Here is a 25,816-nt window from a genome sequence, read left to right as displayed (position 1 = left end):
AAAGGCATTATCCTTCGGCCACCCCACTGTTTGGCGACTGGTGGTATCAGCTCTATGATTCGCCTTCAAGCACCAGCTAAGTGTTTTTCTTCCCCAGGCGGGGCGGGGGGGAGGGGGGTCTTCTTCCACGCAACCTTCGCCAGTCACAGCCCGGTGCTCCGCAGCAGGAGAACCCGGGTGTCATTAACAAGCCCAGACACTTGAGGCACCGGTCGCGGCTCCAGTGTTTCCGAACCGTCCTGCCTCCCATCAAAATTCATCTCCTGCCGCTGTTCTGGAGCAGAAAGGCTTCTCATTATAGCGTCATTCCCCCTCTTGCAAGAACCACTGATTGCGGCACTGGTGGCTTTGGAAGGCAAAGATGTAATTTAGCAAAATAATGTACCATGCTGATTAATTTAATGTAGCCCATGACTAATTATGGTAATTCATTACATCTACAATTAGGCTAAGTAATTTATTGCGCTGCAGTCTCATAAAGCAGAGGATTTATATCGAGTTTTGAATGTCACCCAAAGGACATTTCTGTACCTTGTCTTTACTGAAGCGGCATAAGGCTGCCAGCCGAGAGGAACCCAAAGGGGGCGGGGAGGAGAAACCACCTCCCCCACCCTGCAACCCTCATCAACCCCCACTCACACTCGGCCATTTTTGATGTTTGTATTTTGGAATTGAATTCAAGTACAAGGAGATTTTTTTTCCTGATCATTTCCTCCCCCTCCAGCACCGCCTTTGTGATGGTTTGGGGGTGGTGGTTGTTGTCAGCCCTATAGCAATGGCTCCTCCGCCAGGAACGAAGACCACATACACACCAAGAACCGCGAGGGTCTTAAGGCGTCTGGGGATGGGGGGAAACGCTGGTGCTATTGGGTCCTCAGGCTTATTCTGTGCAGGTGACACCCCTATCAGCTTCAACAAAGCCCTCGTGTTCCCTGGGCTGCAGGAGAAGCGGACGCACCCTCGCTCAGGAAAGACGCCACTGTAGCATTATTTTGAAATACAGCCTCGCTCCTGCCCTGCCCCAGGCTTTGCTCCGGCGACGGGGGTACTTCGGAGACCCATTTGTTTAGCTGATCACTGTCTCTTTGACGTGGCTGCAAATGTTACCTTTCTTTTTCAATCAAAAACACAGCAGGGGGTGCCATCTGTTTGGCACAGGCCTCTGCTCACTTCCCCGATGCCTTTTTGTGCAGATCATTGTATGCGGCCGTTTGCGGGGATCTTTCATTCTTTGGTTTTTTGCTAAATCTAACTTTCCAAAATGGGCTGCTTTCTGGGAACGTCAGCGAGACGCGCAAACGAGCACCGTGTGTCTCAGTCACCGAGACAAGATCGAATGGAGCATTTTCCAGATTTTTTTTTTTTAATGCACAAATACCTCATTGGCAGATCATTGTTTACTTAAAACCGACATGTTTACTGAGGACAGGAGAAGCTGCCGTCACCCTGCAGGTCTCCGCTCCACCTTCTTTGTTTGTCTTCTTCACACAGGGTCATCGCCCCAACACCCAAAACCCAAGGCGGCATCTCCTTCCCTCCTGGTGTTTAAGACGCTTGGAGACACCAGGTATAGACAGAGCAGGGACGCAGGCACCATATTAAACAGCCTTCGGGAAACAAAGCTAGCAGCAAAGGGCTTCACTGTCCTCCCCAACTCGGATGCTGAATTCAGAACCATGAATGCGAGCCCCCCTCCTCCTTGTAGGAACAGATGAGGCGCACCACGCGCCGGAGCCACAGGGCTGCGCGTGGATTTCCGAGCGCTTCCCGGAATACCGATGAGCCCTCCCCACCCTCCTCCGGAGCAACACACACAGGCCAGCCCTCATTAGAATTCACCCACACTCGGCTTTTCTAATGGTAATGCACCAGTTATATAAGAAATGCGCTGCGGGGGTGGGGTGGGGGAGAGAAGGTTATGTTGAGCATGATATCATAATTCTGCAACCTGGACGTAATCTTTGTTAAAGGAGATTACTGTATTTTACCGTTTTATTTTATTTTATTAATTTATTTTTGCTTCTAAGGCGACTTAACCTCCCATTCTCACCGTGGATGCTCAGGGGTCTTCACGGCTCTGTGTCTCTCTTAAAGCTGCAGTAACTACAACCCTGGCTGCGTGGCTGTGGGTTAAAAACGCCTGACCGGCGCTGCGTTGGGGAAGGCAGAGCAGACGCAGCCCGGCGCGCTCACAGACAGCTGCAGGAGTCGGCTTCAGCAAGGCGTCACCCAGGGCAGGAAGGCTGGGGTCTTTTGTCTGGAGTGCAGCAAGAAGTGTAACGAAAACAAAAACACCAACACATAAAAATACAATTTATGCCCTTTTATCAAGCCAAGAAAAAAAAAGTTGGTTAACGTTTGAAAAGGGAGCAGTAATGTAAATTTATTGACGATTTTATTGTAATAATTAGATATTTACACAGTCCGGACATTGTGGCTAAATCACTTTTAGCATGTTTATTTGCAGGGAGCTTGTTCCCGGGCACCGAGGCAGGTTCATTAAGAAGACAGACTGTATTAGGATTTCAAAGAAAACAGCCAGCTTCCATTCTCTCCTACTCTATTTTACATTAAAAAAAAAAAAACACTCTATATATAATGAAATAAAATACAGAATTCCCTTTGCCAGGAAAACAACTTCCCTCGTGGTCCTGAAAAAGCTGGAAGATAAATCTTGGATCCCTCAATAGCCAGCATGCGAGAGACCATCTTTTTCACGGTAACTCGCTTTTAACACCAGTTTTGAACACAATGATCTTTTTTTGACTAAAAATAAATAATAGTGAAGCATGAGGGGCCGCCCATTTTTTTTTCGAAAAAAAAAAAAACCAAAAACACCACAACACATTTCTTATGGATGACAAGCCTCCTCCCTCAACATGCCTGGACACAGACAGACCTCATCCACCGAGAAGTGTTTCTCCTAGGTAGCCTCCGACCAGATGACGGCATTAAAACCGCACACTTGAATAATTGAACTCAATTTAAAATCCCTACATGGCTCACTCCCATTTATTCTTTTGGTGTGGGGGAAATCTGTACTGATCTGTAATGTGTTGCTCTGATAGGATTTTCATGTTTCCAAACTCAGCTCAAACGGAAACGACGGGTTTTTCGTTATGCAAAAATAGCAGTGAAGTGCCAGGAAAAATACACTGTGAGCAAAATGAGCTTTAGGAAAGATACGAGATGAGAATGATTGAATAGCAAGGAATGGACCCAATCACAGAAATTCTGGGCAATTCTATCAATTTGTAAAATTCAGAAACTGTTGAAAAATTAAGCTCTAGTATGTTCCCAGGCTTTGCATACTTCCATTAGAAGGAAGTACAAATCAATACGGAGTACTTCTTGTTGGAAGCCACAGCAACAGGGTAAGTGGAGGATGCTAGACTAGGAACTGTGAGTACCGGAAAAGAGGGGCAGACAGTTCAGAAAGGGGGTGGAGAATCGTTCATTTACTCGGAGTTGCCACAATTCACGGCATGCCTTTCTCAACCACAGAGTATGGAACGGCTGCAATGGAAACACATTACGAAAGCTACTTTTTAAAATCCGGTTTAAATTAGTAAGGTTAAGAGGGTGACAACAGCTCTTATTTTACAAAGCAGATAACATAAGGTATACAATGTAGCTATTTTATAAGTTGACGAAACAGATTACTGGCTCAGAGCAATCAAAGCATCTCATCACGTCGCAGGGCACTAACGGGAAAGAGACGCACAAAAAAATTAAACTACGCAAAAATGACCTTCTCGGATATGTTACTGGTTTGTGTACTGTGTAACACTAGAGAACACAATTGCTGGGTTCAGGAAATGGAACCTTCTGAAAGGACACGATAACAAATATACTTCACAATCTTAAATAAACTCAAACTTATTTCAACATCTATGCTTCCAAGGTAGAAAATGAATTTTTAAAAAATCATATCATGAAGGCCATTATTATTTGAAAGAATACTCTCAATTTTTTAGATAATTTAAATTATTGAAGAGTCCTTTGCATTTTTTATTAGCTTTGCCTAAAGTTAGACCATTAAAGCATCAAGGTTACATGTAATGGGGTTCTGGTTCGCCTTGGTTTTTAGCCCTGTGTTTCCACAAGCAACAAACCTAGATTAATGCCATATTACAGGGTTCCTACTATCAAATAAAGTTATCCTACTCCTACTCAGGCATCAGAAAACAGTGAGTCACTGGAAAACCAGCGGTGGCATGGAGACCTCCACGGAGTCCCAGCTTGAAGACACAGACTATCAGTTGAGTGGAGGCTGGGTGGAGGGAACCCAAACAACCCCTTAGGGAATCCGATGCAAAAAGGGAAGTGGAGCATTCTCTGCTGAGTCTGCGCAACTGCCAGCTACACATACCTGAAGGCCTCTGTGAGCAGCCCAGTGACCTCAGAGATCACGAGGAAGTTTATTCCGCGTGCTTACAGGCAGAGGGACTCCGGTCAGGAGCTGACCACAGCCTGGCAGCCACTGGCATTTAGGATTCCAGGAGAAGATCAATTGCAAATTCCTCCAGGATGTTTACATCAGTTCTCAACACAAAATAACCACCAAACCAAAACAGCAAGCTCACAGACACGACTGGAAACAGTCTTCACACATCTTTCTTCCTTGAAAGGGGGAATCTTCTTTGTGTGTGTGTGTGTGTGTGTGCGGGGGGTGTCATTGTTTTGTTTTCAAATCGCACATCTTCAGGTGCGAGAAATCTGTTTTTCACAGTCATTGGCTGTGTATCAGTCTCACTTGAGTCCTCACTGGAGGGTCAGGGAGCAGCCCCTGCTGGGGCATGAGGGTGACGGCCCACTCGAGGGTACAAGGTGATGCAGAACAAACCTCGAGTTTGAGGGAACTCCAGTTCCTGTAATTTTCCTTCTACTGACTTTTACTATTGCCAGTCGAAGGGAAGGAGTCTTTCCTTCCTGAAGAGATAGGGCATCGCTGAGCTTCTAAAATTTTGCTTCTCATAATTAGTACGACGTCTGTAAAAAGATCCCATCTTTTATCTAAGCACACAGCCCTTGGCTTCTCATCACGCTTCATTCAGTTACTACAGACATTTTAGACATTGTTAACATCTTGTACAATCCAATCTTCTCATCTGAACCAATACCAAACTTTTGTACCTTTTCCCTATGAAAAAAAAAAATTTCCAGTTTGTTTCTCCAATAACCTCCTAGCTTCAGATGTAACAAAACCAGAGAACCTTTCTCTAAAAGCCACACCATCAGCAGCTTCACTGGCTAAGGACTGCCCCAAGATGAGGCTACTGAGGCTGTTCTTTCTCTTCATTTAGACCACAAATCTACTGGGGAAAAGCTGTGTCAAATTCTATACATGAAATGCCCCTGGCACACTGTTGCCACTTGGATGTAATTATTCAAAAACAGAATCATTTAATTATAGGAAGAGAAATAGCAAGCCCTGAGATGACAATAAAGAACAAAGCAAATATGCTGACCAACTGAAGCAAAGCAACAGATACCAGCATGCTCCCAAGAGAGCTGAGTTCCTGCTTTCCCACTCAGGAGGATGCCTATAGCAGGACACGCCGGCAGGGACATGCCTCCTTCTGCTGGGCTCACATGCAAGAGCAGGTGTAGCTGATGATGGCAACTCTGCAGCAATAAGAATCACAGGGTCGCCTGCCTCCTGTCCCTTAGCTTCAGGGAAAAGCCAGACAGAGAGGGAGACAGGATGCAGGGTCCACAGTGCTTGCTCTGGGAGCTGGGTTGAGCCCGGGGACCCATCTTGGCAGGACCAGTTAGTTCACACCAACAAGATGCATCTGGTGGATGGCTGAAGGGGCACCGTATTGCCAGGTGCCTGCGTTCTGGGTTTCAGAGAACCACCTGGAATGAATCGCCCCTTGGAGAGTGACCTGCAGCATACCCTTTTCTCTTGGGCCAGTGTATTTCTGACAACGAGAGAGCTCCATTTTACCTCGCTTCTCTGATTAAATGCCAGAGCCCTGGAGGGAGTGAGTCCTCACTTATCTCTTTTCCAAGGCACCACACAGGTACTCAAGGATAAGATGACGCGTCCAGTTAATGTTCAGTAAGAAGTTTAGGTTCAGAAGTTCTGGTTATGCCAAAAAGTCTTCAACAAATTCTTAATTTCAATAAGTAAAAGCCTATGTCAGACACTATAATCACTCAGCCACAAAATTATACACAACTGTGTATTTTATAAGGAAGTTTGCTTAAGGGCTCAACAGTTTGATAATCATCCTTTAAACTGGTTCTCTAAAACCTATCCATGAACATTCACCCTCTGGTCAGCACCTGTTAGAGACAGAAGCTGTCACTTCTAAAGGTCCTCAAGCCTTGCAGGGCTGGCTCGTGTCCCCACTTAGACAAGTCCCCTTGGCCTCCTTGTTCCACTCTATCCTGCTGCCTGGGTTGACTTCCTGTTGTTAGCTGGGCTGGAAGTTCACAGACAGAGGTGGTCCTGCATGACACTGATCCTCCAGGAGAGCTGAGCTTGCCTCAGTTTTGATGTGGTCACCACACAAGAGCTCTCGGTTGCTGGACTGTCCTTTACAACTCTTCTACAGACACAGTGGCATCCTCAGCGGTCAGCGTGCACGTGCTGGGTCCTACAGTATGCCTCGAACAGAAGTTGGCATTCAGTGTGAATTCTTCCCAGCACAGAACAATGCGGCTGAAACTGGGAGGAAGGTGGCTGGCTGGGTAACCTATAACCCTAGGACTTAAGGACAGCAAACAGGCAAGGAGGGCACTCTACTACCTGTGTAACAGATAACAACAAATAGATAATAAGTAAAACCATAAAGACAGAGCATGGCAAAACCTAGGGATGGACATGGCCAGGTCCACCTCCAGGAAGGCCCTGAGGGAGGGGAGCTTGGGGGCCGTGTCCATCCCCAGGCTCGCACACTCACCGGCTGCTGCCCTGGCTCTCTCCTGGCCTCTTTCCCGACATCACAGCCCAGGAGTGCCTCAAGCTCCCTTCTGCCTTTACGCTACCTTTTATCTTGGCAACTCAGAGCATGCAAGTCAACCTCATCAATATCACTTTCAAGAAAACAGCATGAAGAGGCGGGGAAAAAGGTACAAAAATGGAAGTGAATTGGATTATGGTTGGATTTGGTAGCAGATGTGAGGCTTCCTACTTCCAGAAATTTTTTCTGGTCCCTGTAAGGGGAGAGATAGAAAGCTTCCCAGATGACCTGGCCCAAGCTATGGCCCTAGAGTCCTGCCCACTGGCCCTGCATCTCCTGCCCCAAGCTGCCTGTATCCCTGCATGAAAGTCTGCCACTGGACAAGGAAGACCAGCTAAGGAACTTTCTCACTAAGGAACTTTCTCACCTCTGCCCCCAGATTCTGTTCCCAACAATTGCATCCTACCTATCCACTTGATGACGGTTATTATGCAGACTTGGTTTAAAGCCTCAGTTCAAAGGAACAGGATTTTCTTTTTAATAGAACACTGTCATCATGAAGCAGATGGACCAAGTACACAAAGGTGTTTTCTTCCACCCAGGAGGAAAGTCAGGTCCGTTCTTGCTCAAATCCTGGGTCTGGAGGTATTATGGGATGCCAAGTCAGTTAATTAGCAAATATTGACTGGATGCACACCATACACTTTGTACGAGGCTGGCAATAAATCACACGTTTGTATCTAAGTAACAAAAGAGCAGTTTCTGCTAATAAAAGCAGGGAAAGGCCCCTCAAACACGGCATTAATGAAATGTCAACCCTGTGACTGTGATCATATAATTTTATAAGTATTTATCTCATCATAACAAAATGTTACACTACTGGGAGTTCTAACAGATTCTAGACAAACTCAACTACACAGCAGGAGGTGAGTGATGAACGAGCTAAAGCTGGGGAGGCCCAAAATTCCCTTGCTCTCAATCTGAGGCAGAACAGCAGTGCACTGAAGTGTCCAGCTTCCAGAAAGATCCTTCTGATAATTCTCTACTTGTTTCTCCAACATTTTGAACACTCAGGACCTCATTGGTACATGAGACCATCTTAAACAGCTGCTTTTGAAGCATTCATGATTGATTTTACTTCTCAAAGGGCAGAGGGGAGGAGACACACAGAGACACTCTCTGATTTAAGCTCTCACCAAGCTGGGGCCAGACTGGAGCCAGGTGCTGGGACTCAATCCAGGTCTCCTATGTGCACAGCAGGGACCCAATTCTCTGAGTCCTCCAGAAAGATAGAATTAGAAGTAGAGCTAGGGCCCTAGCACAGTAGCTTAGTGGCTAAAGTCCTCACCTTACACGTGCTGGGATCCCATATGGACATTGTTTGTGTCCCAGTGGCAGCCCCACTTCCCATCCAGCTCCCTACCTGTAGCCTGGGAAAGCAGTCAAGGATGACCCAAAGCCTTAGGACCCTGCACCCATGTGGGAGACCCGGAAGAGCCTCCTGGTTTCGGATCAGCTCAGCTCCAGCCATTGCACCCATTTGGGGAGTGAATCAACAGATGGAAGATCTTCCTCTCTCTCTCTCCTCCTCTATGTATATCTGATGTTTCAATAAATGAAATCTTTTAAAAATAAAGACATATTCACATATCCTTTAAAAAACAGTGGAGCTGGGACTTGGTAGGATATGATATGGGATTGTTGGAATACGAAGCATGATCTTTTTGCCATGCGCACACACAACTATTTTCAAAATGTGTGAAAAATGAAACCAAAATGTCAATCTACTTTGGTGTTAAAAATGTTTGAATCCATTTGTATAAGGAGTAGGGTCTTTAGAATATTTATAGAAATGTGTATCATGAAAAACTACACATTGATTTTAAACTAATATACTAAATATTTTATACATATGCTTAAAATATATATTTCCTTCAACTTCTGAGTGAAGCTGTGTTTTCTATGGCCGGATTGCGTTTCAATCTCTATAACTTCTAGGATATTCTTGAGTCTTATTGGCCTATTGGGAAATAAAAGCAATGTTCTTCTAAGTGGATTGCGTCTGCAGTCTGATTTGAAATTCATCAAAACTCTTCTTAGCTCAAAAAATCCTCACAGTACTTCACCTGGTCTCACGGACGAGGTTCAGGGTTTTAAACTACACATACCGTAGTGTCAGTTTGCTTCTAGTGGCTGAACTCCCTAATCTGAACCCATTACCTGTAACTGGGTCTGTGTCTAATGATGACCATGAGGTGAGCAGCACGGGAGCGGGGCCTCGTGGGCATGGTGGCCATGGTGGCCATGGTGGGTATGGCAGAAGTCCTTGGCGCTGTGACAAAGCCTCAGCTAACAGGTCAGCCATCCCTGGACAGAGCTGTGCTTGCTGTGAAAGGTGATGTCGGTGTCTGTGCTGTGACGGCCATCAGACCCCTCCCGACACATAGACTTCACCCACAAATGTCGGAAAAGTGGTTTTCTATGATGCTCTTAACACTTGATGTGATGATCTGTAATTAAATTACAGTTGAAAAAATTATCAGCTTAAAATACAGCATTCAGAATGACTGCTGGACTCCACCACATTCTTTTTCCTAAGACAAAGTGTCAGAGGCAGCAAAGTGGCAGGAACAGACCGGAGTGAGCTGTGGTTAAGTGCAAATGCAGTAGCAATGAAAGCCATTTGTATCACCCTTCCTTCCTTGAACACATTCACATGACAGCCCTATTTCATTTCTTCATTCAGTTTGCAGGCCAGATGGCATTAGAATCATTTACTTCACCTTGTTGTGCCTAATTACTACAATCAACACACTATTTTCCAAATTAATCATAACAAAGTAATTTCATTAGTAACACAGCAGGCTGTTGAATTATTAGCATCATAACAGTTTGCAAACAATTAAACTTTATTTGAACCTTAAAAATTTGCAGAGTGGAACATTATTGTAAGATCTAATGGCAATGCAGTACAAATTCAGTACTGAGCAAATAATCAAGCAAAATGCTATATAAAATATGACTCACAATCACCTTTGGAAAAAAATGAGCTAACTGTTCGCAAGAAAACAAATAAATGCTAAGCAAACATAATGAGCACATAGCAATTAGCATATTTTTTTAACAAGCTGTGTTGCCTGACTTCACATTAATAACATTATTATGATCGTGACGAGTGTGTGTGATATGTTGTCAAGGGTGCAAAGAAAACTTTCTCCCTGTTAGTTTGTGGCTGATTCCCCTCTGCGAAGATAAAGGAGTCATAGGCCAAGGTTATTCTCCGTCAGTCCAGCTGGACATCTTTTGTTTCCCCTCGGGCATCTCCCACCTAACCTCGGGTTTATAGAGAACAAAGGCCAGGGGAGCTCTGGGCCCAAGTACCACCTGCTTTCTGTACTGTCCCTGTCCCCAGAGCCTGGTTGCCTTGGAATCACCGGGCATCCATTGGCGAAGGACTCCCTCTCCTGGATTAACTGCAAAACGAGGCAGGAATCTACTCTGCTTTACCTTCTGGGCCAAGCTGAATCTGTGTGGGGGAGGGGCTGCAAATGGTTTTGCGAGCGATGAAAAGCTGCTGCCATCTACTGGCCTGGTGCGGAACACCCCTGTGAACCCGGAAGCAGGAAAGGCATCCACCTGCAGGGGCTTCGCCAGTCTGACTTGAGCCTGGATGGGTTCACTGTATTTCAGTGGTGCCTTAAAGGGACAAGGTTCCTTGAACAGATGGATCTCAGAAAACTCTAACCTGACAATGTCCACATACATAAATGAATTTACTTCCCATCCCTGAGATTTGGGTGTGTTTTGTTTGGTTTTTTACATTTGAAACTAGCCACGGGGCTAATGGTATATAATGCTAAAATGGACAGTCTGGATTACTGCTTGTTAATAGCTTCAAATAAATACTTGAGGTTTAAAACATCAGTAGCTCATTCGCACGGTCACAACCTTTATGAAGCAGAGCTCTGGTCACCAGTGTGTACTGTGAGATGATGATGTGAACGGCTAAGCATGAACTTACACAACCTCTGATTCCAAAAGTGCTGGAGAAGGCCCTGCTGTAAGACTTGCTTAGGCAGCACAGCCCCCTGGAGCCCAAATGTGGGGCTGTGCCCGCCTCCCACCTGCTGGCACAGGTCAGCACTGCGGTAGATGCCAGTGCACTGATTCACGACAGGATTCTTACAGCACAACAGTATGGAGGCAGGGTAAACAAATGCTGGGGTACGCCTTCCCTGAGTTGATTCTTTCTAATATTTTATTAGTAGGATATTTTATTAGTAGGATATTTTATTAGTAGGATAGTGTCTCTTAGAAACATTTTTATTGCTTTCAACATAAGCAGAACTCTAGCAGGAAATGGTGGCGAGCCCATCATGTGTCATCGGTGAAGCTCTGCACAGACCAGCCCCGGTTCCACCATGCACTTGAACGGCAGGTAACAGCACCACACCGACCCTAGCACTCTGTTCTTTCTTACGGCTCTCTTTGGTAGGATGTAACTTCACCAATTTATAAAACTGCTTTTGTGAAGACATGCTAATATTTTGCAGAAAAAATTTTTTTAAATCAGCTACAAAATGCCAATAGATGCCAATTCTTTGGCGTCTACCAAAAAGTTGCTTTATCCATAAAATTTAAATTTCTTTGAAATTGCAGATTACACACTAAAGCATATCCAACGATTAAGAGAAAGTATGGCTGACACAGGAGGTGCAGAGATTCTAGTGTAACACGAAGCAGCGACGGATTCCTAACCTCACACAAACCAACGGGCAGATTACAAACTGTAATTATTTCTTTGCAAAATAGCAACAAGTATAACTTCACTGCTTTTATCTAATCTACATGAATACCCCCTCTTAATTTCACACTGGGGGAATGTTTTAATGAACAACCACGCAAACAGTCGAGGAATGTTTGCCCAACACAGCGAGGTCCAGGATGCGTCATCCGTGCCTCCACGATGTTCTCATTTCAAAGTATTCTGCAGGCAGAAACAGAAAGTTGCATTTCTGTTGTTGTTTTTTTTTTTCATCAGTCTTAATGCTGACTTTTTTTCCCTGCTCAGGAAAAAAAAAAATAATTACACTTTTAGCCGGGAAAGGGGGATGAAATGTTTGCTGAATATTTTGTCAACTTAGCTTCTTAGAAAGGCCATAAAAGTGATATTTTACTAAAGAGGAGGCGGTTTGGGAAAACAGCCGGTTATTATCAAAAGAACTTTTTAAAATTATTTTCATAGTAAATTCTGTGAAGTTACTTTAAAAATTAAAGATCAAGCAAAACAACAACAAAATATTTCAGGGCATAATCTTTGTATTATCAAAAAATATTTACAAAGACTTAAAAAGGCAAAGAATCATAACTAAAAGAACATATGAGCTATTACAGAATATTGGATTAAAATGTACTTACCCGGGACTCTCAAATATCATACATCTCCATTATGTAGGCTTTAGGCACCAAGCCAATGGCTCCTTTCATTTCTCCTACCCACCAGCCATATCTATTGTATTCCTAATTGAAAACAATATGCAGTATTAACCTTTAGACGGGCATAAGTACAATGTCGTTTATATGCAACTTCTCAGAAATGCTATTTCTTTTTGTAAAGTTACAAGGGCTTTGGGCTGCAAATGGAAACATTTTCATCTTTTTGTTTGTTTGTTTGTTTGTTTCTGGACACTTTAAAAATGCTGTTAGGCAACGACTTAAATTAACATCTACCACAAAGCCTGCTGGTGACTGGGCGCAGAAAGCAACAACAGTCCCTCATGACAAGAACCTGGGAAATGAAGTCACCGAGGAGAGTGGGTGCACCGTGTCCCCCGCACCCAAGCCTGGGGACACTTCCTGCAGGCTCCTGGCAGGGCTAGATGCCAGCAGGTTAAACCCAGGACTCCAGGCAGTGCATCTGCCTGCAGGACGCTTAGCTTCCACCCAAGATGAGGTTTCTTTGTCACAACAAACTAGTTCCTGTCTAATGAAACTCCTGCCTCTGACAATGACTCGGAATGCAACGGCGTACGTACCCTGTCTTAAGAAAATCTGAAAGGCACATTTTCAGCAGGGAAATTACTAGAGCATCAGTGAACACCGATGCATCCAGTGGTACACAGACAACTGCTTTACAACCTACTTCCTGAGTTGAGTCCTCTGAAATCGCAGCCCTGAGACGCCATGGTTCCTCCAGTGAAGGAGTGGCACCGGGGTTGAGAGGTGGGACAGACCCACCCCCCAGCAGAAAATCAAAAGAAAGGGAAAGCATCTCGAGTTCATAAGGCAAAATAGTAATCCGGCTATGAAACAGAGTGATGGATGAGTCGTTTCTGCGTTTACTTTGTGACCTGAGGCCAACAGCCCTTTCTGGTCCTCCTGGTCCCTGGCTTCTCCCACACTGACAGACACAGCAGTGCTGGAGGCCTTGTGAATGATTCCAGATCGGTCTCCCAGGTCTGCCAGACTGACGGATGGGATTGGAGCGCAAACATATTTAATGTGGAGTGAAATACATACAAAGTAAAGTGAATTACAAGTTTTAAGAATCATACCTTCCGAAAAGCAATACTCTACACAAAAAGCATTACAGGACTCAAATCCAATTTTTCATATAAGATAAAAAATTTTTTAAATCAATCCCAATGTAATTCAATAGGTTATGGTTTTTCCAACATCTGAGTCATAGATAGATGTGCATATGCATATTGAGTTATACGTGGGAGGGCATGTTAGCACCAGCCCAGGGTTACTGTTTGTATTGATTAGTACACTATACACTTCTTCAGTATCGATACTGGTGTGGCAGCATTAGCATGTATTGATCTACCAACAGAATCTATCAATAGAGAGATTATAAGATGAAATCTATTGGTGTTTTTTCTCAAAATCGCGGGCAGTGTCAGGACTGGGTTTACAGGAACAACGCAGCAGAGGTGGCAGGGGGAAGGAGGGGTCACAGGGTCCACTGCCCCTCCAGAGGCTCGGCTCCGGCCGGTGGCAGTGGCCCCAGGGCTCATCAGGTTCACAGGGTCACTGATGTGCCGACATAGTGGACAACACCAAGGAGAATGGGCTCCTGTCCGGCCCTCAGGGACAATGACCGTGCTTTAAAATGGATCCATCTTGGGAAGCTAGGATCAACAACCGTTACTTCCTAACGGATACCTAAATTAAATTGCCCTTTGCAATTCTGAAGGTGATGAGTGCAATTAGATCCTTATACTTAACAAAGCAAACGTACAGAACCTTCCACAGGCCCCAAGGTCTGCTCTGTAAGCATTAACAGGTGGGAGCTCTGACCCGAGGCCAAGCTAAGAGTTCAAGAACTAGCCCATCCTCTCTTCCCAGGGAAGCCGCAGAACACACGCACAGAAGGACAGATTGGTGACTTGAACCTGCTCCCAGAAGCATGCCTCAATGTCCTTAGAACTAGACCGGGTTCTGCTGTGGTGACTGTCTCGCACTATCAACTGAGGGCCCATCTCCACCCTGCTCGGAAAGCCTGCTCCCATTTGTGGAGCTTTCTGAGAGACAACATCCGCTACAAACGGACAGCAACTTCACAAAGAGTAACTGAACAGAAAGCACGAGTGGCGGGGGGCTTCGCCAGCCTTACAAGTAGCAGTTGAGGGAGGAATAGAAGTTTTAGATTAAAGCTGTTCTTAAACCATTCACTTCATTTTAAATCGCTGAAAAACATACCTCACACGAAAGTACATCGCAGATCTAATTCAGAAAAAGGTAAAAATAAAAGCAAGACTATTTATTCCTTCGCATTCATAAAGAACGCCATAGAATACTCCTGTGTGGAATTAAGAGATAAGATAAAATATAGGGAGGTAAGACTCGAAGAGGCAAATTTATGGGTTTACACAGCAGCCATTAGAGTCTGTTGAGGAGACTGCAAACACAGGGGCTTTTCCTCTGATCATTACCGTGCTCTGTACGAGCCTCTGGAGCACCATGAATCCCAATTAAACCATTTGCAGCCTATAAATTGGAATGCAAACGCTGGTTGGAGTACAGTGTTCTAAACTTGGGCCTGAAGACTCAGTACCACACTAGGTTCCCTTTGGAAGCAGAAAATCTGCCCAGCTTTGCCTTTCTCCTTGGCTGCCCCAAACAAGCAGAATCCCTACGAATGATAGGGGACTCACAATTGATACAAGAATATGCCAATTATGGATGGTTCCAGAAAGTCACAGGTGAAACGTGGAAAAAAAAAAAAAGAAAAAAAAAAAACTCTTCCACGTTTTATCTTGTTAATAAACAGAAAACAAAAAGAGCCAGGCCCTAGCAGGATGCCATCTGCATCCCCGAAAGGTTAGGAAGTACCACATCATCTTTATGGGCACAGGACATCCCAGGTAGGAGAGGCTCTGCCATCTGGTATCCTTCGCCCTGCTCGGCTGTGCATAGCCACCGAAATGCTAACGCAGGCGAGTGACTGTGCTTCAGGAGGGACTGATAAAATAATGAAGAGTCCTTTAATCTACAGGAAACCATTCTAGTCAATTTACAAGAAATATTGCATCCCTTTGTAGGACGTGTAATTATTTTCTATTAATCATGCGCTATAAAGCTACATTATGCGGTTATTCTGTTATCGCTAGAAAGCGGCCTGCAGTCAGTTTCTGACAATGTTAGGTAATTATGAACACAAAGCTGCTTTCTCCTCCCGCAGTAATGCTATCAAGATCCAGAGGTGTAGCGATGCTTATTGTATAAAAATAGTACTCAAAGGAAATTTAATATCACTAAAATGGATGGCTCCAAGGCAAAGTGTAACATGGCAGTCAACGAAGAAGAAGAAGAAGAGGAAGAAGAAGAAGAAAAGGACAAAGTTACCCAATAATGCAGGATATTAGGCCGCCCAGTGGCTTGTGATTTAACACCTCTGTTCTTAACTTTCATACCATTAAGAGTTTTGTTTGTTTTGTTTTAGAGTGAAAATTTCAGCTCAAATTCATCTTCACGAAGCAGCGAACTAAAGTTGATTGTGCATTAAGGTAGGAGAACAGACTCACTTTGATAAAGTGAAATAACTCTGTACACACGATGTTGACATATGTTCGTGTTTACGCATTACCTGGACTTTCTCCCACTGCGGGTGGGTTAGTTCACACCGGAGACCTCATTGGTTACCTCAGCCCTTTTCAGCACTGGGGTACTCATTTCTCAAGGCTGTTAATCCACTTTCTGAAACCCTATGGTAAAAGCATACTGCCTTAATGGAAAACTGAAACACTAATACGATCCTGTGATGTGCGAGCCCTTTTAAAAATTAGTTACTGATACGTGTGAAAGCAACAAAGCAACAGGTGTTAGAAACGGCAAGACTGCACATGTCCTTTTTGAAACATTTGGGGACACATGCTTGGAAAAGCTGACGGAAAATGCATATTATGAAAAAACTATGCCTGGATTTGATCAACTGTTTACACTAAAATGAACTTATCTCTTAATGAACTTCTTACCCTGTGTATCTGTGCTTGAAAACATACTAGCCTTTTGGTAAAACTAAGTGATTTTATTTATAAAATATGAAGGACAAGAAGTTCAAGAATTAGTAAACTTCACTATTTTCCAAGGTGTCCTGTGGCATTTCCAAATTACTCATAGACGTTACAGTAACAAGAAGACACATATGTAAAATACATGTCTCTTCAAGGTTCCTCCTTTTGATTATCTCCACTTAGCAACTTCACATGAATCTTCTCATTTCTCATATACCCATCATTTCAAAAACTCTCTTACAAGCACATCCGGTTTTAAAAATGAGGGAGAAGCGACCATTGTGGTACAGCAAGTTAAACCACTATCAGAAAACAGAACCCCGTATGAATACTGGTTTGGGTCCCAGTTGCTCTGCTTCTGATCCAGCCCCCATGTGAATGCACCAGGGAGGCACCACAAGAGGGCCCAGGTGCTCTATGGTCCCCTAGGGGAAACCTGGATGGAGTTCCAGACTCCTGGCCCAGTACTAGCCCCTTGGGGAGTAGCCAAGCATATAGAAGACCTTTGTGTCTCTCCTTTCTCTGTAATTCTGCTTTTCAGGTAAGTAAATAGATCTTTAAAAACAACGTACAACATGAACCTGAAATCTGAATGCCTTCCTTTCACTATCTGTATGTGAAGAGCTTGTGAGAAAGTTGGCACTCACAGTCTCTCCGGTTGAACTCACCAAGCTTCCTGGTGGCTCGAGACAATCACTTTCATCCCTTTATAATTTACTGTGCACGTGGGATGCTCTGTTTCTCTAGATGACAGAATCACTGTGTCCCGCCCTCCACCTGCCCTGTGAGCTTCCTCTTTAAAGAAAGTAGACAAAGAACAGAGACAATGAGAATTTAACTTGCAGAACAAATTGTAGTCTACAGCTCAAATCCAAAATACATTTCATTCAAATTTGTACAGTCAACTTTTAAGACCCTAGGGTAAAAACTAATATTCACCCTTGGGATTTGTGAACACGTGTTCTGCAACAGAGGTCCAAGGACTGCTCAGCATCGGGTGGTTCTGGCACCCAGAGCATCGCACGCACCTACACGCCACTCAACTGCTCACAGATTCCCCACTGCACTCTACTCCAGCTGTCACCACTCCAGGTTAGCATCACGACAGGGCCAACCCTGCCTCTCTGCTGTTCCCAGGACTTGGGATGGTCTGTTTATCCTGCTGCCCGGCAACTCCAATCAGTGCTACCGCAGTAACCTGCCAATGGTGCTCGGCCAGCTCCCGACGCCTGGCCAACCTGTCATGCTGCACTGGTCTGCAGTTCCACGCTCCGCACCACACTCAGGCCCACTCAGGCTCCTTTCCCACAGAGGCCTCCTCTCCCTCGACCAACGCCTACCCAGCACCTGACACCCGACTCCAGTCACTTGGCGGTCACACATTTCTCTCTTACTTCTCTCATTTCAAATCGAGCATTTATTCCCAGTGAATTATACACAAATTCATCTTATTTCTTCCACTAATATAAAACACAGAATCACTGTGATCAGAGGAGGCCTTACATGGAATCTGTAGGCTGTCCAGGGCAGGATGTACAAAGGGTATTGAATAAACAGATACAAAATGAAGAAACAGATCCAATCTTCCTTCAGATGATGCCCTACTCAATGATCCTACTAAGCGTTTTCTTGAGAAATGTACTTGCCAAAGGAGCAGTCTTTCCTTTAGGTATGGTAGGCACATGTACATTGAAGGAACTGGAGTAATGGGGCTGGCCTAATGGCACAGAGGGTTAAGCTGCTATCTGCAACACTGGCCTCTCAGCTCCACTTCCGCTCCAGCTCCCTGCTAACACACTTAGGAAAGCAACAGAAGATGGCTCAACTGGGCTCCTGCCAGCCACGTGGGAGATGCACATGAGGCTTCTGGCTCTTGGCTTGCAACCATTTGGAGAACGATCTCTTTTCCCTCTCTCTCTATAACTGCACTTTAAGAAAATAAGTCTTACTAAGAAAAAAAAAGAATCTTATTAATGAGTAAACAAACTTGGTTCTGAAGAAGGTTACATGAACAAGTTTAGCTAAGCAACTTAGAGCGACTTGCTCCCATCCGTGGCACCATCTCCAGTACGTTCCATGGGATGCCTTGTCTGGAGAGCTCAAGTCCTTAAAGAATCTGTCCCCTTTGAACCTGAAGCTGAATAATTCTCATTCTTGGAAAAAATGGAATACATTCAGTGGAATGTATCTGCAAACACTGGGGAAGTTTAAGACAGAACCCCGCAAAAACACTAAGTGTGGCAAAGACAAGGGAAAAATCTACTTTTTTCTTATTTTCTAGCTCCTTCTTATCTGTCTTCTCCTGAGAAAACCATGGTGTTCAGCCAGCACCATGGAGTCTTAGCCTGACTTCGTTGCTAACTGGGTAGGTGACCTTGGCAGGCCCCTAGTCCTGTAGGGATGATTTTCTTTGCTTATATTTATATTTCTCCTTGAACCTCTGCAATAATCTAGTCACATATTGAACGTAAATGGACGGGTCTAATTATGACACAGTTGGACCATCACAGAACTACCTTTATGAGAGCTTTTGCTGTAATTACAATCAACACTGTTTTATGGAGGCCCTTACCTGCCACTATTACAGTTGCTATATAAAGTTGCTGAGGTCAGGTAGCATAGCAAGTTCTAGAAATTCAAGTGAGAATCTGTTTTTTTTTTTTTTTTGAGTGATCAGTGCTAACAAAAGTCAAATGATGAAAATGAATCCTTTGAAATCATTTGTTCTCTGAGAAACTGCCTCTCCTTGTTTCTGTAACTCTGTATTTGCAAATAAAAATAAGATATATCTTAGAAACAAATAAAAACAGAAAAAGGGTTTATGTAACTCACATCTTTGGGGGCTAAAGTCCAAAATCAGGCCAGTCTGAGCTGCAGCGAGGGCTCCGTGGCGGGACTCCAGCACAGTGTAGAGGGGGAAGGGGCCAAGCATGCAGTGGGGGAAGGGGAGGGTCGGGCTCCCTTTCAGAGCGGAGCCACTTTCAGGAAGACTCTGTGCAAAACTAGCACTAAACCACCCAAGCTCTAGCCCCAGAACCTTTCTGGGACACACTTAAACTACATGCCCACCACAGCAGAGAGGAAAGAAATGCATAAAAAGGAGCAGTCAGCCGCACAGGTGCCTGCAGGACGGGCTGTACTCCGGGAGAAGCAGAAGGGCCAGGGAAGCCTCAACTGGAAACATCAGGTTGGTTTTGTTTCTCTGGCTACCCACGATCCTCCAAGCTCACCGAGAGGGAGAGAGAGGGACGCTAAGTGCCCAGGCAGGGGCTCTGTGCGTCCTGTCATGGCTAGAACATCCACCTGTTGCTGTCACATGGCCATTCTTCCTGATCTTCCAGCTAAACAGATAGAAAAAAGCAAGCATGGATGCTGATGAATCAATGAACTGCAGCCATTCATGTTGTAGTTCAACTTCTACTGGAATGTGCCCTCCCTGCCCCAGGCTTTGCTGTGCCCTGCTCTGCTGGCTTTCTCCAGCACTGTGTGTGCAGCCCTTGCGTTCTCTTTCATGGGATTTGTATTCTCTACAACCCAACTGTGGGATCCCTGACACAAAACCAGTTTGTAGCTCCTTGGGATCCTGCTGTGCCTTACAAGTGTTCATCAAACACTTGCATTTTGTTAGAAAACATAATTTTGACCTTCTATAAGACGTTTTCTTTAACAAAAAAAATTTTAAATTATTCAATAGGCAGAGATAGAAAGAGAAACTTCCCAGCAGTTGGTTCATTCCCCAGATGCCCAGGAGGACCAGAGCTGGGTCAGGCCAAAGCCAGGAGCTGGAAACTCAATTTGGGTCTTCCGTGTATTGGCAGGAATTCAATGGCTTGAGCCATGACCACTGCCTTCCAGGTCTGCACTGGAAGCTGGGGTCAGGAGCTAGCACCAGGAACCAACGTGAGACCAATGTGAGGTTCTCCAGTATGGGATTCCAATAGTCTTAATTGCCAGGCTGAGTGTCTGCTCCAATTGAGGATTTTTTAAAAAGGAATTCGTAATAGTGCTTCTCTTTGAGGTTTACCTTTGCTCCTGGCAAACACCTGATCATTCTAGGATGGATTCAGCTACGTAGATCCTGCAGTTTGGCTTCTTCCCAGTGCAGGCTCATCTACTCTGCCCACTGCTCACCTGGCCTCTCTGATGCTGCCCCTGGGCTTACTCTCAGCTGCTCAAGACATGAAGGGGCTAAGCTGCCTCAGATGGCAGCCCTCCCCTTTCTGTGCCAACTTTGCTCTAGAATTCCTCCTGCATTGCATGTAAGAGAAAACTGGAAAATACTGGGACATAAACTTCCAAAAGAGGCATCCTGGAAGTGGAGCTGGAATGATTTCTGAATGACGTTGTGTTCCTGGGTGGTTTTTCACTGCTAGGGAGAGGTGGGTACTAAGAGGATTATGTGGTTCAGGCATCCCCTGTACCTGAACCTGCAACATGTCTAGTGATGGCACAGATCTGAAGGCATGCCTTCCCAAGTGCAAATCCCCTTCCCTCAAAGCCAGAAAACAGGATCACATTCTGGAAGCAGCTTAGTGTCAGCGATGCATGCCCCATATTGAGATGCCCCAGTTACTCTTCAGCAGTTGGTCATGCTATTTGTGGCATGATGCGTCACACGGTGACAAGTGGAAAACTGAGAGAACTAAAAAGTACACTCCTTCTCTCTGCCAGCAGAGCTCAGCAAGCCTTTCAGTGCTTTGTCAAAGGACTGAATCCTCAAAAAGTTACAGAAACTGGATCTAGAGTCTCGTGATACAAGCAAGTGGTTGACAACAGCCACAATTCACCAATCACCCAACAAACAGGAAAGGGGCACTGCGTGGAACTCAGGAAAAGGACACTGAAAATGTCCTTTTGCTATGTGTAGTGAGTATTAATCTACATTTCTAAGTTTTGATAACAAAAGAAATTCTCAGAACTGTAAAGCCACTTACATGTGCCCCATACTAGTTAAAACACCCTAGAATTCTTTATTCTCTTATTTTTTAAAAAAGTCATATGAAATAGCATGCCTCTGGCCTGCTGAGGGGCAGCTTATCTGCTACCAAATCTCTAAAAATTATTTATTGCTTAAAAAGTAAGGCTTAAAGTGGTTAGTGATTTACTGACAAGGAAAGATTGGAAGATGAAGCACTGGGAGACACAAAGCCAGCACAGCAAGGCACAATGACGTCACCAAAGAGGAATGCAGGGCCCTGGGATACACCTAGTGCTGTCCCTGAGTTTATAAAATTTTACAAATGTGGCTCTTGGACACTCTCACTCGCTACACCGGTACGCTCGTGTTTTAGGTGGAAAGCTGAAATGCATACTAGTAATTCAGCATGATTTTAAAACACTTCGTTCCTAAAACAAACGAACCAATTCACGATTAAAAGGTTCTACAAACATCACTTTCTACCCACCAAATGAACCTAAAACTAAGCCCTGTGCATCACAGCTAATTCACTAACAATGTGGCTGTCGGTAAAAATCACAAATCCACTTTCATCTGTGTGCTCCAATTTTTTTTTTCTTTTGGTAGGAGAACAAGAGGTCCTAAATCTTCACGGACTATTGAAGTGTCTTATTTTAACACATAAAACAGCAGCAACACTCTATGAAAAGAACTGTAAAGCAAAAAGTTACTGGCGCGCCTTTTTAGGCCAGCAGTACTTCGATTTATTAGTAGTGAGGTTCAAAGGTCAAAACCAAGAAAATGCCGGACACTTGGCAGGAGGGGCTCGCCCAGCCAGGGCTCACATGACGGCTGCTGATAGGAAAACGCTCAAAAAGAAGGGGGAAGGGCTGGGCAGCTGCCCACTTTTCTTTCTTTATTGCAACATTTGATTTTCACTCAAAAAGAAAAATAAAAGTTAAGATTTGTATAACTCTCAAAGGGGCCTAAAATAAATAAATCCCTCCCAGGCTAACAGAGCCGAGAGGAGGGCCCACTGGAGCATCCTTGCAAAACACAAAAAGCAAAGTACATTTTAACATAAGACTCTGAGGTGATTTTTAATGAAGACAGCTTAATCCCCAAACAGTTCAACATTTGTTTTTTCTGCCACTATATTTACTAAATTAAACACTTCTGACCACAGTGAACACCATTTTTAGTTCTCAGTGTGTCTAAATATTTATTTATAGGGAGACAGTACATTGTCTTATAAGCCATTTAGTGTTGCTAAATTCCTAGAAGGTGGATCAAACCAGTGACAATTTAGTATTTCAAGCTATAAATCAATTCACTACTAAGAGCAAGTTGTGTGTGTGTGCATGTGTGTTTTTTTAAAGAAAATCTTTTATTTAGAAAAGTCATGGCATTTAATTTCTTTACAAATATATATTTTCCATGTCTCCATAAATTTTGTTACATTTCTTAAAATGCATCCTTTCTTATGTATGCAATTCTACATGTGATTCAGAATGATGAGCAAAATTTTTCATGATTAATGTTAGCATTCTATTGACATGAGACGGGAATGTAATAGCCCATAGCTAGATTTAAAGTTGAATTGATGGCACCATTCTGCTTGGGCACATTAGCTGCAATTACCTGCACCACTCAGTCTGAGCCACTAGATGGTGTAAAAAAATAAATTAAAACAGTAACATTTCATCCCAATACCACAAAAATCTAACTAGGGCTCTGAGAAAGGTTCAGAAAACTTCCAAGCACACAGCAGTGTCAGTAATCTCTGGTACACAGCCTTGGTCATACTTAGATCAAAACACAAACTGTTTTTTTTTTAAATGTCTTCACTAAAGTCTTGAGTTCTTAATTTGCGGTTAATACCAACCATTCAAAATTACAGACATCATTCACATATAAAATGCATTTGTGGCATTTACATAGAGTCTGTGTTTGGCAAAGATTGAGAACATGGGAAGACCAAGCCAGTACAAGACAGAGTCTCCAGAGGGTCTGTGCCAGCTAGCCCAAAGCAAGGTGGGGAAGCAGCAGAGTAACCTGCCAGCAGCCAGCCGTGCCAGCCTTTCCCGGTCCAGAGGCTCCAAACTCCATCAGCGCCCTCTCCTCTCATCCTCATCAAGATCCGCCCCATGGCAGGGTTCACACAAAATCACAGCTTTCAGAACTCCAGTAGCACTATCCAGAGCTACAATTATACCGGTTTCACGTATTTCGTTTCCTCCCTTCCTTTCTTCCTTTTCTTTTCTTTTCTTTTCTCTTTTTCTTCCTTTCCCTTCCCTTCCCTTCCCTTCCCTTCCCTTCCCTTCCCTTCCCTTCCCTTCCCTTCCCTTCCCTTCCCTTCCCTTCCCTTCCCTTCCCTTCCCTTCCCTTCCCTTCCCTTCCCTTCCCTTCCCTTCCCTTCCCTTCCCTTCCCTTCCCTTCCCTTCCCTTCCCTTCCCTTCCCTTCCCTTCCCTTCCCTTCCCTTCCCTTCCCTTCCCTTCCCTTCCCTTCCCTTCCCTTCCCTTCCCTTCCCTTCCCTTCCCTTCCCTTCCCTTCCCTTCCCTTCCCTTCCCTTCCCTTCCCTTCCCTTCCCTTCCCTTCCCTTCCCTTCCCTTCCCTTCCCTTCCCTTCCCTTCCCTTCCCTTCCCTTCCCTTCCCTTCCCTTCCCTTCCCTTCCCTTCCCTTCCCTTCCCTTCCCTTCCCTTCCCTTCCCTTCCCTTCCCTTCCCTTCCCTTCCCTTCCCTTCCCTTCCCTTCCCTTCCCTTCCCTTTTCTTTTCTTTTCTTTTCTTTTCTTTTCTTTTTTCCATTATTATTTTGTATTATTTAAAAGGCAGAGAGACGGAAGTCTTCCATCTGCTACAAATGTCCACAACAGCCAGGACTGGGCCAGTCTGAAATCAACAGCGAGGAATTCACCCAGGGCCTCCCACGTGGGTAACAGGGACTGAAGGACTAGGAACATCACCTGTCATCTCTCAGAGTTTACAGCAGCAGGAAGTTAAAATCAGAAGGGCAGCAGGACTCAAAGCGAGGCACCTGATTCGGGAGGTGAACTTCCCAAACTGCGCGTTGACCGCCGTGCCAGCTGTCCTCCCCCGATCATGTTTTGAATTTCATGTAAACAGAGGATGACTTTCTAAAGAGGCAATGGCAGACACACCTCTCTCAACAGCGAGCTGACTGTTGGGGACTGGTGCACCAGGCAGGCTTTCAGTGGCAAAGACAACGCAATCCACACAGAAGAGTCTAAGCCGCCAGGGCTGTTAGTTTGTTTTTGTTATGTTTATAATACGGGCTTTTGGTATGTTTCTGCAAGAAGAGTATAGCTCTGCATGCCACCTACCCTCACAGTCTGAAACTCCAAAAAAGTGCCAATGAACCTCTTCCTTTACACACAGTCGCAATGAAGTAAATTTAACAATGATCCAAGAAAGTTTCTTAGCAAAAACTTGAAATGAATCAATTTTACTTCCATAAAAACAAAAGCTGCTGTTTTAACTCAGGACAAGTTAATGTTCAATAATGCATTCACCCCTTCTGGATTCTTGGTGACTACAAGCCTGCTTTATAATAGCTTCAAAGTAAACAGAAAAGAAGGGAGGTGGGGCAGGAGGAAGGAAAGGAGAGGCAAGAAAGGAAATGGAGAAGCACCAACTGTGAATTGAGCGCCAATTCAAGTTCTGACTCTGGCATTTTCTTGAGTCAAGTCTCTTTTTGTGAAAACCCAAGCATAAATGTTCATTGTGATGATCTCTGAGTCCAGTGTCAGGATTTTACACACCACGACTTAATGCTAAAACGCACATGTGATAGTATTCGAAGCCTCCTCTGCGTGGAACAAGTCGTAGCATGTCTCTGAGAAGTTCAAAGTGTTTCTGTGACCGAGAAAGCACTTTGAGCTCCTAGACTTCTGAGTTATTTAACATTTCCCTATTTACATTTAAATACTATGAAACGCACGTAATTTGTTTCTAAAATAACAGAGGGTGATTTTAATTTTTTTTAAAAGTCTGCATTCCAGTAAGGAAAGTTAAAATATAAAACTTAAAGCAGGCTGCACCAACTATCAGAAGTGTAGCTGCAGTAAGGAACTTGCCTTTTTGATTTAAAGACAGAGAATGCAGTATCTGTAGCCACACAGACATTTTTATACAGGTATATAAAGATGATCGCATGGCAGCATACCTGGCCACTGTGCTTACAAATACATTATGCTAAAATAAAAAAAAATTACCCCAACCTGTTTGAATAGAAAAGCATTGCTTTTAAATTGTCGGAACACCAAAAGTATTTATATAAAGATGAAACACTTGTTCTATAAACACAGCTTCTAGTAGTGAATGGCACAAAAAAAAATCAGAATAATCACACAGAAGAATAAAAAGGAAGAGGAAAGAAAAACATAATAAACAGCCCGATACCTTACAATGTTAACCTTCACGTAAGTATATTGTTTCTGGAGAAGGCTGCAGGTGGACATGAGCCAAG

General features: G+C 44.2%; 1 protein-coding gene across 2 annotated transcripts in view; it reads right to left on the bottom strand.

The window, feature by feature from the left end:
• Nucleotides 1-9,805: 9,805 nt before the first annotated feature.
• SKAP2 (src kinase associated phosphoprotein 2) overlaps nt 9,806-25,816 on the bottom strand; it is a 139,527-nt gene continuing 123,516 nt past the window's right edge. Inside the window, exons 12-13 of one of the 2 annotated variants that reach the window (XM_040965067.1) lie at nt 12,333-12,434; nt 9,806-11,977 (exon numbers count right to left, since the gene is read on the bottom strand). In XM_040965067.1, coding sequence (XP_040821001.1) covers nt 12,342-12,434 — 93 coding nt within the window. In that variant the 3' untranslated portion in view covers nt 9,806-11,977; nt 12,333-12,341. The remainder of the gene's footprint in view (nt 11,978-12,332; nt 12,435-25,816) is intronic. The other variant, XM_040965065.1, reaches the window with a different exon arrangement.

Source organism: Ochotona curzoniae, unplaced genomic scaffold (assembly GCF_017591425.1).
Source record: "Ochotona curzoniae isolate NIBS_2020 unplaced genomic scaffold, NIBS_Ocur_1.0 scaffold_3835, whole genome shotgun sequence".
Classification (NCBI taxonomy): domain Eukaryota; kingdom Metazoa; phylum Chordata; class Mammalia; order Lagomorpha; family Ochotonidae; genus Ochotona; species Ochotona curzoniae.
Note: the sequence above shows the minus strand (reverse complement) of the source record. Positions and strands in the feature narration are given on the sequence as shown.